General features: G+C 36.5%; 1 protein-coding gene across 1 annotated transcript in view; it reads right to left on the reverse strand.

Annotated features, from left to right (window-relative positions):
- Positions 1–16,759, reverse strand: part of LOC138735548 (probable G-protein coupled receptor 139) — a 77,341-nt gene that overhangs the window by 24,031 nt on the left and 36,551 nt on the right. Inside the window, exon 2 of the mRNA XM_069883574.1 lies at positions 16,103–16,236. Coding sequence (XP_069739675.1) covers positions 16,103–16,181 — 79 coding nt within the window. The 5' untranslated portion in view covers positions 16,182–16,236. The remainder of the gene's footprint in view (positions 1–16,102; positions 16,237–16,759) is intronic.

A 16,759-nucleotide genomic window follows, 5' to 3' on the forward strand; every position in this document is an offset into this window, starting at 1 on the left:
CCTGAATTTGGATTCAAATATGGATAAAACTGGGAAAAAAAATTAACAGAAAGAACAAAGTAACCAAATTTATAATTAAATCAATGGTAGAAATGCAACTTTTGGATATATGGAGGAAACAAAACCCAAAAGAAAAGGAATATTCATATTAGTCGGCTAGACATAAAACATACTCAAGAATAGACCTATTTTTGTTATCAGCTAGTATGCAAGATAGAGTAAGAAAAACAGAATATAAAGCTAGAATACTATCGGACCATTCACCCTTAATATTGACAGTAAAGCTAGAGGACATCCCTCCAAGAATGTATAGATGGAGATTAAACCCCATGTTACTTAAAAGGCAGGATTTTAGAGAATTTATTGAAAAACAAATAAAAATGTATTTTGAAATAAATACGGAATCAGTGGAAGATAAGTTTATACTATGGGATGCAATGAAAGCATTCATTAGAGGGCAAATAATAAGTTATGTAACCAAGATGAAGAAGGACTATAATCAGGAAACAGAGCAGTTGGAAAGGGAAATAGTAAATATAGAAAAAAAATTAGCAATGAAGGAAGATACAACTAAAAGAAGAGAATTGGCAGATAAAAAAATAAAATATGAAACATTACAAACATATAAGGTGGAGAAGAACATAATGAAGACAAAACAGAAATATTATGAACTAGGGGAAAAAACGCACAAAATCCTAGCATGGCAGCTTAAGACAGAACAAGCTAAGAAAATGGTATTGGCATCAAGGAAAAAAGACAAACAAATTACATATAATCCAAAAGAAATTAAGGAAAACTTTAGAGAATTCTATGAACAATTATACCGAACTGAAAACGAAGGGAAAGAAGGGAAAATAGATGAATTTCTGACTAAAATTGAACTACCAAAACTACAAATAGAGGAACAAAATACATTAACAGAACCATTTGGAATAGTAGAAATACAAGAGATAATAAAAAAATTACCAAATAATAAGACACCAGGAGAGGATGGATTCCCAATAGAATTCTACAAAACATTTAAAGACTTATTAATTCCGCCCCTCCTGGATGTAATCAACCAGATTGATGAAACACAAAGCTTACCAGATTCATGTAAAACAGCAATAATTACAGTAATACTAAAGCAAGGGAAAGATCCACTTCACCAGCATCATATAGACCAATATCTTTACTAAACACAGATGATAAGATAATAGCTAAACTATTAGCAAACAGATTAGCAGAGCATGTACCGAAAATGGTAAATTTAGACCAAACTGGATTTATCAAAAAAAGACGCACAACAGACAATATTTGTAAATTTATTAACTTAATTCATGCAGTAGAAGGGAGTAAAGCGCCAACAGTAGCAGTTGCTTTAGACGCAGAGAAGGCCTTTGACAGAGTAGAATGGAATTATTTGTTCAAAGTATTGCAAAAATTCAGTTTACCGGAGAAGTATATTAATTGGATTAAAGCATTATATAAGGGACCGTTAGTGAAAGTGACAGTAAATGGACATGTATCAAAGTAATTTAACTTAAGCAGGTCAACGCGGCAGGGATGCCCATTATCACCTTTATTGTTTGCATTAGCTATAGAACCACTAGCAGAATTGATAAGAATAGATAATAATATAAAAGGAATAAAAATAAAAGACAAGGAATATAAAATCAGACTATTTGCGGATGATGTTATAGTGTACTTAACAGAACCAGAACTATCAATAAAAGAATTATATAAGAAATTGAAGGAATATGGAGAAGTGTCAGGTTACAAGATAAACGTAAATAAAAGTGAAGCAATGCCTATGAATAATGCGGATTTCTCAAAATTTAAGAAGGAATCTCCATTTAGATGGCAAATGCAGGCAATAAGATACCTAGGTGTACAAATAAACAAAAATCTCGGCCAACTATATAAACTCAATTATTATCCACTAATGAAAAAATTACAGGACGATTTAGAGCATTGGAAAGATTTGCCACTAACACTAATAGGAAGGATAAACTGTATTAAAATGAACATTTTTCCAAGGATATTATACTTATTTCAGGCATTGCCAATACAACTGACAGAAAAATTCTTCAAGGAGTTGAAGAAAATAATAAGAAAATTTTTATGGAGAGGGGGGAAACCGAGGATAGCGCTAGATAAATTAACAGAATGGTATAAACAAGGAGGCTTACAACTGCCAAACTTTAAAAATTATTATAGAGTCGCACAATTAAGATACCTATCAGATTTTTATCAAACAAGGGAAAAACCAGACTGGACGAGATTAGAATTAGATAAAATAGGGGAAAAGATACCTGAACACATATTATATAAATGGGATGAAAAATTGGTACAACATAGAACTTCTCCAGTATTACATCATCTCCTCAATATTTGGAAGAAGATTCATGTAGAAAGAAATAAAACAAATTATCAATTACCAAAACTAATATTGACGCAAAACAAGTTACTCCCTTTTACAATAGATAACCTTTCCTTTAGAGAATGGGGAAAAAAAAGGGATTAAAAGAATAGAAAATTGTTTTTCAGGAAATAGATTCTTATCCTTTGAACAAATGAAAGATAAGTACAATATAACTCAAGATACAGCGCTGGCATATTACCAATTGAGATCCTACTTGAAGGATAAATTAGGAAGCAGTTTGAGTTTGCCAGAGGCAAGTAACCTTGAATATGTGATTACAGATACAATGATAATCAAAAGATTTATAACAAATATGTATATTAAACTGCAAGAAAAGGAGAATGAGGAAACAAATGGTAAAACTAAACAAAAATGGGAACAAGATTTAAATATAAAGATAAAAAAGGAAACATGGGAGAAATTATGTTCTGGAACGATGAGAAATACAATAAATACGAGGCTACGTATGATACAATATAACTGGATACACAGACTATACATTACACCTCAAAAGTTAAATAAATGGGACCCAACAGTATCTGATAGATGTTTTCGATGTAAAAAAGAAATGGGAACAACAATTCATGCAATCTGGACATGTGAGAAAGTAGAAAAATTTTGGGAAGATCTCAATCAGATATTAAATAAAATAACAGAAAACAACATACCAAAGAATCCAGAGATCTTTCTCCTAAGTATCATAAAAAACAAAGAATTTGGAATTGATTTGGAGGATGCACAAAAAAGATTTGTTAAGATAGCTCTAGCCGTAGCAAAAAATGTATTATGTCAACCTGGAAATTGGAAGATAATTTGAAAATACAACAATGGTATATAGAAATGAATAAATGTATTCCATTAGAAAAAATAACATATAGTTTAAGAAATAATATTGAAATATTCGAACAAATATGGGAGCCTTACATTAAATACAATAGCGAAAACCTACCGGGGACAATCATTACCTAAGTTGATGGAAGGAGAAGGAAAGAAAAGAATGGACTCAGTAGAATTTCTGGTGTATTTTTGTTGAGTGACAACATTGTCTGACTGGTTTAATGTATCCTAGATTGTATACCTTAAATGGATGGGAGGGGGGGAGTGGGTTGGGAGGAGGGAGGTGGGGGGGGGAGAAAATGTCACTGTATATGTGTTAAAAGGAAAAAGTGTGTATCATGGTTAATGTGATTTATGGTGTGAAAAATAAAATATTTTAAAAAAAAGAAAATTGTTATGGGCATTTTGGTTTGATGGGGCATAGATCTATGGTGTGAGCAAAGCACAATGTGCATTCACTGACACTGGGGATCTATCAAAGGATTTGTACTGTGGCAAAGCCTATACCCACATTGGCTAAGATGCTTAGCCAATGTGCTTGCCTTAAGATCAGAGAAAGTTATAATTGGAAAATTGAGATGCCTTGACAGGGTAGACAGAGGGATCCCCCCCCCCCCCCGCCCCCAGACTAAAATGTCAAATGCATCCACTTAAAGTTGGGAGGAGAAGTTTAAAGAAGATGTACAGGGCAACTGTTTTACCGGAGAGTGGTAGGTACTTGGAATATGGGGGTGGGAGCAATAAAAGGAATATCTCTGATAGAGTGAGACTAAATGATATATGTGGTAGTCAAGAAGCAGTTAAAATCAGAATAGGCCTCTTTGTATTCTGGGACTTTACCAACAGTCCAAACTGTATATACAAAAATTTAAAGTGACAGCAGGCAAAAAAGATACAGAAAGAAAGAGTGAGAATTTAAAGTTGGAGAATTTGATATCAAGTCCTCAGACAGAGGAAATTATATGATTATAAACATTTATTATCATAGAGCCTGTGCCAGACTATTATTCTGCCTTGTCCCATTGACCTGTACTTGGAACATATCCCCTCCCATCCATGTACCTGTCCAAATTTTTCTTAAATGTCAAAATAGAGTCCACATTCACCACTTCATCTGGAAGCTCATTCCACATGCCCACCACTCCCTATGTGAAGAAGATCCCCCTACCCGACTCCCAACTAAATGTGGAAATGCATTCCCCTGGAGAAAATTACGTACAATCTAAGGCAAAAACATAACACATTCATTGGGGTTGGGCAACCTTACCTGAGATATATCGGCACTCAGATAGATTAGTCCCCCCACCTCGAAATAAAGATACTGTAACAATCTGTCCCCAGTAGGGAAAGGGGTGTGACTAGTGAAACAGGATATGGCACCGACAACCTGTTGCTTTTTCTTTTCCTTTGTTCTGGGTTTTATTTAAGTCTCCTTTTTCATGTTTTAATCTTTGTTTCTTAATCATTATCATTCCTAGGTTTTTTTTCTTTTTTTCTCTGTTTCTGCCCCATTGATGTCTGTACGAACATAAATTACTTGACCATATGTTAAATTGTATATGGGGGGTAGGGTGGAGAGGGGATAAATACACACCCTGTATATGCACAAGAATGTTGGAAAGATTGAATGGTTTGTTGAGTTTAGTGAGTCTATGAAAATCATAAATGAAATATTCAAAAAAATGTTCTCCTTACACATCCAACCTTTCACCCTTAACCCATGTCCTCTAGTTCTTGTCTCACCAGGAAAAAGCCTGCTTGCATTTACTCTATTCCCCCTCACAATCGTAAACACAGGTAAATCCCACTTTATGAATACTTGCTTTATGCAAATTCACTTATATGAAGAAACCTGTGTTCACTTTTACAAAGAAATTATAATGGGTGGGGTGCGTGGCCAGTGAGGGACTTAGATGCATTTTGATTGAGCTCTCTGTGAAGAGTACTAAATAGATGGTCAAAACTTGAAAATCAACATTTTCTTCATCAAAAATGGATAAAACTTGCACAAAGAAGCCAAGGCAGCCGAGAACAGAGTGAAGAAGCTGCTATTCAACCAGGAACATCAGGTGGAAGTCTGAAAGGGAGCTGTGCGAAAATAGCGATGGGACTGGCAGAACCTGGTAAAACTGGGGACTCAGGTCAAGAGTTGAGCATCGTCCTGGAAAAATTAGAGAATTTGGGTAACCAATTCATGTGTTGAAACAGTGATGAGAGATATGATGGAGAAAATGACTGAAATAAGAGAGATTGCTGAAGACCGTGAGGATTAAAGGAAAGGTTAGAAACTGGAGGGAGCCTTGGTTTTCAAAAGATATTGGGAACTTGGTGTACAACGGGTATAAACAGCAGGGAATGGATGAACTGCTTGAGGAATATGAGGAGTGTAAAAAAAAATCTTAAGAAAGAAATTAAAAAGGCTAAAAGGAGACATGAACCTGCTTTGGCAGGCAAATAAAAAATAAATCCAAAGGGGTTCTATAGGAACATTGAAAGTAAAAGAATAGTGAGAGATAAAATTGGACCCCCTTGAAGATGAGGGTGTAGGCTCCGTGAGAAGCCAGAGGAGATGGGTTAAATTTTAAACAATTTTTTTTTTCAGTATTCACTAAGGAAAAGAATATTGATCCAGATGAAGTGAAGAAATATGGTAGGAAGGTCATGGATTATATAAGAATTAATGAGGAGGTAGTGTTGGCGATATTGAAAAAGATCAAGGTAGATAAATCTCCAGGTCCTGAAAAAAATATTCCCTAGGAGGTTAGTGAGGACATTGACAGAAATATTTAAAATGTCAATGGCCATGGGGGAAGTGCCAGAGGACTGGAGGGTGGCTTATGTTGTTCCGCTGTTCAAAAAAGGATCCAAAAGTAAACTTGGTAATTATAGGCCTGTAAGTTTGACATCAGTGGCGGATAAAATTAATGGAAGTGTTCTTAGAGATGGTATATACAACTATTTGAAAAGAAAGGGATTGATTTGGAGTAGTCAGCATGGCTTTGTACGAGGTAGATCATGTCTAACAAATCTTAGAGAGTTTTTTGAGGAGGTTACTAAAAAAGTTGATGAGGGGAAGGCTGTGGATGTTGTCTATTTGGACTTTAGTAAGGCTTTTGATAAGGTTCCCCATAAGAGGTTAGTAAGGAAGGTGGAAGCATTAGGTATTAATGATGAAGCAGTGAAATGGATTCAACGATGGTTGGATGGGAGATGCCAGAGAGTAGTGGTGGAAAATTGTTTGTCGAATTGGAGGCTGGTGACAAGTGGAGTGCCTCAGGGATCGGTACTGGGTCCACTGCTGTTAGTTAAATATACTAACGATCTAGATAATAGGGTGGCAAATTGGATTAGTGAATTTGCAGATGATACAAAGGTTGGCGGTGTTGTAGACAATGAGGAAGATTATCAAAGCTTAAAGGGTGATATAGGACAGTTAGAAAAGTGGGCTGAAAGATGGCAGATGGAGTTTAATACTGATAAATGTGAGGTGCTACATTTTGGTGGGACCAATCAAAATAGGCCATACATGTTAAATGGTAGACAACTGAGGAATGCAGTGGAACAAAGGGATTTAAGAGTCATGGCACATAATTCCTTGAAAGTTGAATCACATGTGGATAGGGTGGTGAAGAAGGCATTTAGTGTGTTAGGTATAGATTACAGGAGTTGGGATGTTATGTTAAAATTGTATAAGGCATTGGTGAGGCCAAATTTGGAATATTGTGTGCAGTTTTGGCCACTGAATTACAGGAAGGATATAAACAGTACAGAGAGAGTGCAGAGGAGGTTTACGAGAATGTTGGTGGGGTTTCATGGTTTGAGTTACAGGGGAAGGTTGAGCAGGCTGGGACTTTATTTCCTGGAGCGTTGAAGGTCAAGGAGTGATTTGATAGAGGTATTCAAAATTATAAGGGGGACAGATAGAGTCAATGTAGATAGGCTTTCTCCACTGAGGGTTGGGGAGATTCAAACAAGATGGCATGAATTAAGAGTAAAAGGGGAAAAGTTTAAGGGAAACATAAGGGGGAATTTCTTCATGCAGAGGGTAGTGGGGGTATGGAATGAACTTCCAGCAGTGGTGGTATAAGTGAGATTGATGTTAATATTCAAGGAAAGGTTGGATAGGTATATGGATGTGAGAGGTGTGGAGGGTTATGGGCCAAATGTGGGTCAGTGGAACTAGGTGGGAGATGGTGTTCGGCACAGACTAGTAGGGCAAAACTGGCCTATTTCTGTGCTGTAAATGGTTATATGAAGAGAATGGGTCGAGCAGAGATTGAACTGACGAAAACACATGAAAAACTAAGGAATAGGAAAACACCGATGGAAGGGGGGCTCAGCCGAGGAGTGGGCAACCAAGCGCGACCAGCTGAGGGATGCCTGACACTAGGGCTCTCAGCTGGAAGAAGAGGAAAGCGGCAGGAGAGGGAGTGAAGTACCAAGTGAGAAAGAAAGTCGACTGGGTGAACAGCAAGAGGAGCAGCAACAGGAGGCTCAACAGATGAGCAACTCAGAAGAAGAGGACCAACAGCAAGAGGCCAAGCAAGAAGAGGCCCAACAAATTGAGACAAGCAACTCATCGGGAAAGTCAGAAGAGATATAGATACAAAGAAGAGAAGACACAAACACAGGTATAGACACAGAAGAAGAGGAAGAAGATCAAGATCTTCACAGAGAAATAGAAGGTAAAACAGATGGACAGAATATAGATAAAGCTTTTTTTCAAGAACAAATGAGAGCATTAAAAGAATGGTTGTCATTAGAAATGAGTGCAATTAAAAGAAAAATGAAAAGAACAGAAAATAACATGCAAAGATTAGAACTAGTCATGACAGAAATAGCGAAAAGAGTAGAAAATGTGGAAGAATGAGAAATGGCTGTAGAAATGGAAGTAAATGATAAAAAAATGAAAGAGTCACAAGAGTTGTTAGCTCAGAATATTGATATGTTGGAAAATTATAGTAGGCGAAACAACATAAAAATAGTGGGCCTAAAGGAAGATGAAGAAGGCACAGATATGAAGGAATTTATAAAAGGATGGATCCCGAAGGACCTGGGAATGACAGAAATGCAGGAAGGAATGGAAATAGAAAGGGCACACAGAACATTAGCTCTGAAAACACAGACACATCAAAAACCAAGATCCATTTTAGTAAAATTTTTCAGATATACAACAAGAGAAAATATACCGGAGTGAGCAAGGAATAAAACTAAAGAAGACAATAAACAATACAAGGGTCAAAAAATATTTTTTTACCCAGACATAAGTTTTGAACTCTTAAAGGAGTTTAATACAGCAAAATCAATCCTATGGAAAAAAAGGTTATAAATTTATGTTAAGACATCCAGCTATGCTTAAAATATTTATCCCTGGAGATCAAAACAGACTGTTCTCGGATCCGGAGGAAGCACAAGAATTTGCAGAACGCTTGCAGGACAGAAGGAGAGATGAAGAGATGTAACAAGAATGAAGAATGGTGATAAAATATATATAAAGATGTAAAAACAATGTATATGTAAAGAACTAAAGAAAGGAAAGAGAAGGGAAGGAAGAAAGTAAGGGGGAAAAAAAGAACTTTGTTATATGTGTAAAAAAAAGTGTTTTCTGGGGGGGGGGGTTGGGGGGAAGAATAACCGTCACTGCGAAATCAGTTGACGCTTGTGAGCAGGTTTGCAATCCAAATGGATAGGGGAGTTGTGGTTGCCTGGCAAGGGATAAAGGGCAACTCAGAGAGGGGGGATATTTGGGGTTAAGGGAATATTGGATTTGGGAGTTGTTGGAGTATTTTATGTTTTAAATGTGTTGTCATACATTGAGTTTAAAAAGGGAAAACTGAGAGTTGAAAATGGGGAAAAGGGGGATGGTGCTGGTGAGGAACCAGAAATGAGGTGTAAACAGGATGTGAGATGGCCATGTTGAACTATATGACTATAAACATTAATGGAATACATAATCAAATTAAAAGGAAGAGGTTATTAAATTTACTGAAAAAAGAAAAAATAGATATAGCATAAGTGAAAATGTTTTGGGAAGATCTAAATCAGATATTAAATAAAATCACAAAAAATAACATACCAAAAAATACAGAGATCTTTCTTCTAAGTAATATAAGTAAGGAATTAGGCCTCAAATTGGATAAAGTGCAAAAAAGATTTATTATGATAGCCTTAGCAGTAGCAAAAAAATGTAAAATGACAACTTGGAAAATGGAAGAGAGCATGAGAATACAGCAATGGGACATGGAAATGAATAAATGTATTCCATTGGAAAAAATAACATAATTTAAAAAATAAAGTCACATTATTTGAACAAATTTGGGAACCATACATGGAACATTTCAGAGAGGGCTTGCCTACGACCTCCACCCCCTAAAATGATAAGAAGACAAGACGACTTCATCCAGTGTGTAAAAGTAGATGACACATTTTCCTTGTTTATTTTTCATTGTGTGATGACATTGTTTAATGGTTTTATTGTATTGTATATGTTGAATATTTATTGGTTTTGGAGGGGGTGGGAAGGGGGGGAGGGAAGGTAGGGGGAAAAAAGGGAGAAAATGCCACTGTGTATATTTAATGAGAAACATTTGTATATATTTTGGTTGATATGCTTCACAGTGTGAAAAATAAAAAAATTTAAAAAAAAAACGTTGGAAACATTCGGTATAAGTAGAACATTTATAAATTGGATAAAAACTCTTTATCATGTCACAAGCTAAAATTATAACTAATAACCAAATGTCACCTATTTTTTCCTTGAGTAGATTGAGTAGACAGAGGTGTCCCCATCACCAGCACTTTTTATACTAACTATTGAACCACTGGCGGAGATTATAAGAAGGGATCCGGATATTAAGAGCTTCAAATAAGAAGAACATAAAATTCGTTTATTTGCTGATGACGTCTGTCCCAGCTGAATCATTGATAAGATTATAACAGTATGAGAAAAATATTGGGATATTATAAGAATATTAGAAGAATATAGGGATATAAAATAAATATTGATAAAAGTGAGATAATGCCATTGCAATACTTTGATTATGAAAGATACCAAAAAGATAGAAGATTTAAATAGAATAAAGATGGAATTAAACACTTAGCAATAATGACAGAAAATAATTTACAATATTTATATAAACTTTATTATACCCCTTCATTAGAAAAAATAGAAATGGAAAGATCTGCCAATTACATTAGTAGGAATGGTAAATTGTATAAAAATGAAGGTAATGCCAAGACTCTTTCAATCATTACTATTGTACTAACTAAAAATTCCTTTTATTATGATATAATTGTATAAGACTATTCCTATAGAATAACAAAGTACCAAGAATTGCACTGGAAAAGTTAACATGGGACTATAAACTGGGAGGACTTAGACTCTCGGATTTTAAGAAGTATTATCTTTCAGCATAAGCAAAAATTATTTTTTATCATCTTTCTTTGAAATAAAAACAGTTCCCCCTTCATGGATTTGAAAGGAACTGAATTCAATCAAAGAGGAGACATTGAAGGACTTTATTTTTAAGTGGAATGTTAAGTCAATAACAAAAAAGACGGACAATCCTATATTAATTCATATAATTAGAATATGGCAAGAAAAATGAATGTATTGGGGAAAAAAGCAGCTAAGTCACTGAGGACACTATTATGTAAAAAAGAGTAGTGAATGTTTGGAATTCTCTAACCAGGGAAGGTTGCCTCATTAAACATATTTAAAATTCAGTTAGATAAATTTTTACATGATAGAGGAATTCTGGGATATGGGGAGAAGGCAGGTAGGTGGAGTTAGGTCATAAATTAGATCAGCCATGATCGTATTGAATGGCGGAGCAGGCTCGATGGGCCTTTTTTGGCCTACTCCTGTTCCTACTTCCTATGTTCCTATTCAAATGCTTTTAGCACATTCGTGACATTATGAGATTCATTGAAGGCAATTATGTCACATAGCATGTGACATGAGAAATGGACTGGAAATATATTATCGAAATGAGAGACAATCAGTTCAGTTTGGAGAGTACAAAAAAACCCTATGACACACAAAAGGGTTGGAACCTTGTGAAAGACACGGTTGAATTTCAGTAACCAGAATATATGCTGTTGTGTGTTACTCCTGGTAAAAGGGGAACACAGAATAAGTGGCTTTTGAAATAAGGAAGACCACTTTGCTGTCTCTTTGAAAAGAAGACTGAATTCTACTGGGTCCATTTTTGTACGGCCAATTCATTTAACCCTTGTCTGGGTTTGTGAATTATTTGCAGAAGAAAACAGCCACATTCGCTGTCTCTCTGAAAAGAGGGCGGATTCTTCATGTGAAAAACAGATTCCAAAATCTTTAGTAAAAAGAAGATTTGATCCTGGAAAGACAAGCATTGCATTCTCCTTTTCACAGGAGATACATCGATAGCTCAAAAGATGGCCACTTCTATTTAAAGAATATCTCTCAAGACATCTCATCAAAAGAATTGTGAGTAAAAAGGCCTGAAGATATGATGTTTAAAAGTGATTTATAATTATTTCTGAACTGGGAATTTAAGACCTTCAAGCAACACTAAAATGGTGCTGAAATTTTTAAAATTGACTTTTCAGAGTGTGACTTTAATCTCTCTCTAAAACACACACACATGCTTTTGCGCATAGTGGGGTTAAATTTAGAGATAAGTAAGAAATGTTATGTTATTGATAATTTAATAAAAACTGTTATTTTGAATTTGTCATTGTCTGGTGAATTTTCTATTGCTGTTCCTTTGTTTGTGCTAACAAAGTCCCTTTAGTCTCAAACAAAATTAATAGGGTTGTTAGTTCATAACTGTGGTATGACAAAGGAATAAGATATATTGATGATAGTTATATGGAAGGATCTCATGTCTTTTGAAGTATGGAAGTAGCTAATGGACATTCTCTTGCTTTCTCCAGTTAAGAATGTTCATAAAAGAAAGATGGGGATTAAACTTGGCCCCTCCTGAAATTAGTGAGATAGAATGAATGATTTGGGTGGGGAACACATCTAAATTTATTTCTAAGATGTACTTTGCTCTCTAAAATGAAAGTGCAAAACCAGGTTTACAAAGATCGAGAGAGAGATGGGAGTTGGATTTAAGAGTTGCAATAATGGAAAGATGTTAGTCTGATTGGTGTTTGGATAGTATGAAACATAATTTTCTTCACCAATTATACCTTACACCACAGAAACTACATAAATCAAAATCGGAAATAGTGGAGATGTGTTTTAGATGTGGAACAGAAATAGGAGTGATTGAACATGTTATGTTATCATGTGCAAAGGTGAGACTTTTCTGACAGGATATAATTGAAATACTAACAAGGATAATAACGGTGGCCTTCGTGGACAACTCGGATGGAGGTTCATCTTTTGGGCAATTTGATTGCAATAAGTAATAAACTAACTAAATTCCAAATTTAATTTGTTAAAATGGCTTTAGCTGTGGCTAAGAAATGTATTGCAATTACTTGGAAATCTGACCCCCCTCTAGATAGCACAATGGAAGACAGAGATGAACAGTTGTATACCTATGGAGAAAATCACATACAATCTAAAAAACAAATTTGATGTATTTATAAAAATATGCCAACTATATTTAGATTACATAGGGGCCCAAATATAAATAAGTAAGTGCTATTATGATAAAAATGTGATCTCCTCAATAAAGAAAATCTTTTGTTAACCCAATTGTAAGCCCTGACGGTGTACCAATTTATAGTCTGGAGGGTGGGGGTAAAGGGGGGGGGTGCTTGTGTTTTGTTTTGTAAGAAAAAGTTATGCACATATATACAGACACACACACAAACCCATCTCGTAAATGGGAAATTTTTATATGTATATTTATAGAAAAAATTTAAAAAAAGAAAATTATAATGGGTTTATAATGGGTTCTCGCTATTACGAAAATTGCCTCCAATAATAGTCAATGAGTCTTCATTTATGGATTTTCATTTTACCAACAGTTTCTTAGGAACTCTCTACCTTTGTAAAATGGGGTGTACCTGTACCTCTATCAAATCTCCCCTTATTCTTCTATGCTCCAGGGAATAAAGTCCTTACCTGTTTAACCTTTCCCTGTAACTCAGTTCCTCAAGGCCCGGCAACATTCTTGTAACTCTTCTTTTCAATCTCATATATATAAGTGCAATCTATAGATGCACTAAAACATGTTACTTGAGGGGATGAGATGCTGTCCTTATACTTCAAGTTGGGGCTCGTTTTACCGGTACAAAAAGCTGCAGACAGGAAGAACAAAATGCGAGTGGGATGGTGAATTCAAGAGGAAGGCCTTTGGAAGCCTGGCAGGCTCTCCTGTGGACTGAGTGAAGGTGCTCCACTATCTGATTATGCAATCTGCACTTGGTTTCTCCAATGTAGATGATGCGCTATCAATAACTTAAAAGACTAGAGTTACAGAACTTGAAGTGTTTCCCATGCTGTGACCCCGGCATCAATTTAAAAAAAAGAGATGCAGAAAAGGTTCTTTAGCCAGAGTGTCGCGAGTCTGTGGAACTTGTCACATAGGTGGCACTGGAAACGAGGTATTTGATTAGTCATGGCATCAAGAGTTTTGGGGAGAAAGTCAGGGAGTGGGGCTGAGTGGGTGGATGGATCAGCTCATGATTAGAATGGTGGAATAGACTCAATGGGCCAATGGGTCCACTTAGATCTTGTGATAATAAATATTTATAGTTACCATTGTGCAAGAGAAACAAAAGTGGAGTCAAAACAGTGCAGACAGGACAGGTCGTAGTCTAACCAGCAGTGTGGGTGAATCAGCCTTTGAGAATATCCACCCCACAGGGTCTTTTATTCCGCTGAATGTTTAAAGCACTGGTTGGGAAGAGATGGACCCCTCACCAAGCCATGAAGTCACAAGATAGTGTATGTATCCAGGGCTTCCAACCATCCACATTGTCAACCAGCATGGGTGTACTATCAGGTGGCCTCTTGAATCCTGGCATGCATATCTACACTTACTATCCTTGTGGAGTCTTGTCATCCCAAACCAATTGGAGTGATAGACATCAATCAATAATAGAATGATTCTTGACTTGTTCATCAAATTGGAAATTTCCCCTCCCCAATATTTATTAGCAATAAATGTTAAAGATGTCCTCTCCAAATACTTTTCATTTCCCTTCACATTGTAGTGGAGCACAATACTCTTTTCTTGGAGCCTGGGTGTGTGGCAACCCATTTCAAGGTCCAATTCCAACAAAAAGCTGGCTGTCAGGAAAGAACAAGAAACCACATGGTTGTGTAATTACATTTCACAAAATAAGAGATTTTGCCCTTAACTCATTGACTGCACAGCATTGTGTAATGGTCTGAGTTCTGATTGAATTCAAGGAAGGATCCTGTAGTTATCTGGCATCTTTGGGAACAAGACAGGAAGTGACTCCTCATGGAGATCAAGCTAACAGCACATAGAACATAAATGATCTGCCCAGAGAAAATGGCAATAGAGAAACACCATTGCAAAATAATGAGCAAGATGGGTGAAGTAGGCCATTTAGCCCCTCATTGCTGATCGCTACTTCAACCCCATTTCATGGAATTGTTACAGTATAGAACAAAGCAATTAGAACTATGGAATCATAGAACATTATAGCACAGAAACAGGCCCCTTCAGCCCTTCTCATCTGTGCTGATCCATTTTCCTGCCGAGTCCCGTTCCATGTACCTCTCCCATCCATGTACCTGTCCAAACTCATCTTAAAATGTTATAATTGAGCCTGCATTCACCACTTTAGCTGGCAGCTCATTCCACATTCCCACTACTCCATGTGAAGAAATTCCCCCTTATGTTTCCCCTAAACTCTTCCCCTTTCATCCTTAACCCATGTTCTCTGGTTTGTATCTCACCTAACCTCAGCGGAAAAAGTCTACCTATATTTACTCTGTCTATCCCCCTCATAATTTTAAATACCTCTATCAAATCTCTCCTCATTCTTCTATGGTCCAGGGAATAAAGTCCTAACCTGTTTTACCTTTCCCTGTAACTCAGTAACATCCTAATAGATCTTCTCTGCATTTTTTTCTATCTTATTGATATCTTTCCTGTAGTTAAGTGACCAAAGCTGCACACAAAACTCCAAATTTGGCCTCACCAACATCTTATACAAATTTACCACAACAACCCAACTACTTTACTCAATACTTTGATTTATGAAGGCCAATATGCCAAAAGTTCTTTTTACAACCCTATCCATCTGTGGTGCACTTTCAGGGAATTATGTATCTGTATTCCCAGATCCTTCTGTTCTACTGGACTTCTCAGTGCCCTACCATTTACCGTGTATGTCCTTTTTTGGTTTATCCTTCCGAAATGCAACACCCCACACTTGTCTGCATTAAATTCCATCTGCCATTTTTCACCCCATTTTTCCAACTGGCTCAGATCTCTTTGCAAGCTTTGAAAACCTCCTTCACCATCCACAACCCCTCCAATCTTAGTGTCATCTGCAAACCTGTTGATTCAAATGTTGGCTGACATTTTTGTCGTCCTTTTGTCATACCTTGTTGAAGGGCTCAAGCCCGAAACTTTGGTTATGTATTTTTTTATCTTTGCTACACCAAGTCCAGTGTTTGACCAGCAGAGTTTCTCCAGCATTGCGTTTTTACTTCAACCACGGTGTCTGCAGACTTTCGTGTTTTGATAAAAGAGTGTGCAGATACTGAGGTTCGGTGCAATATACGAAAGTGCTGGAGAAACTCAGCAGGTCGTGCATCATTAATAAGAATCAAAGGGTAACCAATGTTTCAGGCCTGGGCTAGTCATCAGATGTTCCATTTGCCTTGCTTCCATTTGCCCCTTGTAATGCTTTGGTAGAAGCTAAATCATCAGGACTTACCTGTGATTCCGACAACACTCAGTGATGGATAATAGATTTTCTGTACAGTGACAAAGGCATTTTTGAGGCTGGAGGCCATGCCTGGTGGGTTAGTTTTCTTCTTTGGGAACTATTCAAGACACCTCATTCAGCACCTGTAAAGATCACGACTCGGTGTTAATATATGTACACTCACTACCTCATAACTGCAGCAACTGAGCTTTCCTCGAAGTGAAGGAAACCTAAGCTTTATCTTTTTAAATTTTACATACAATCAGCTACAAAAACTTGAATCCTGCAACAGAACAAAAATTCCTGGCTGACAACAAACCCAACCCAATTTGATGTACTATAGGGAGAAAAACAGATAACACATGGTTTTGCTTTAGAGGCGGGTTTTAGGAATGTTTTAACAGAAGAGAGCGAGAAGTAGATGAACAGAAAAGGGGATTCTAGAGATTTTGGCCTTGGCAGTTGAAGGCAAAACATATCCACAACCTCAACTGTAAGAGCAAATGAAGATGGATAAGAGGCCAGAATGAAGGGATTGTAGAGGGCTAGGACAGTGAGGGGAGGGCTTGACGAGACCACAGAGTTGCAATCAACTCTTTTTGGTTGCATTTTGTTCCATAGTATTGATGCTCAGAAGCAAGAGAATATGCTCTACTCAATACTACT

Source organism: Narcine bancroftii, chromosome 6 (assembly GCF_036971445.1).
Source record: "Narcine bancroftii isolate sNarBan1 chromosome 6, sNarBan1.hap1, whole genome shotgun sequence".
NCBI lineage: Eukaryota > Metazoa > Chordata > Chondrichthyes > Torpediniformes > Narcinidae > Narcine > Narcine bancroftii.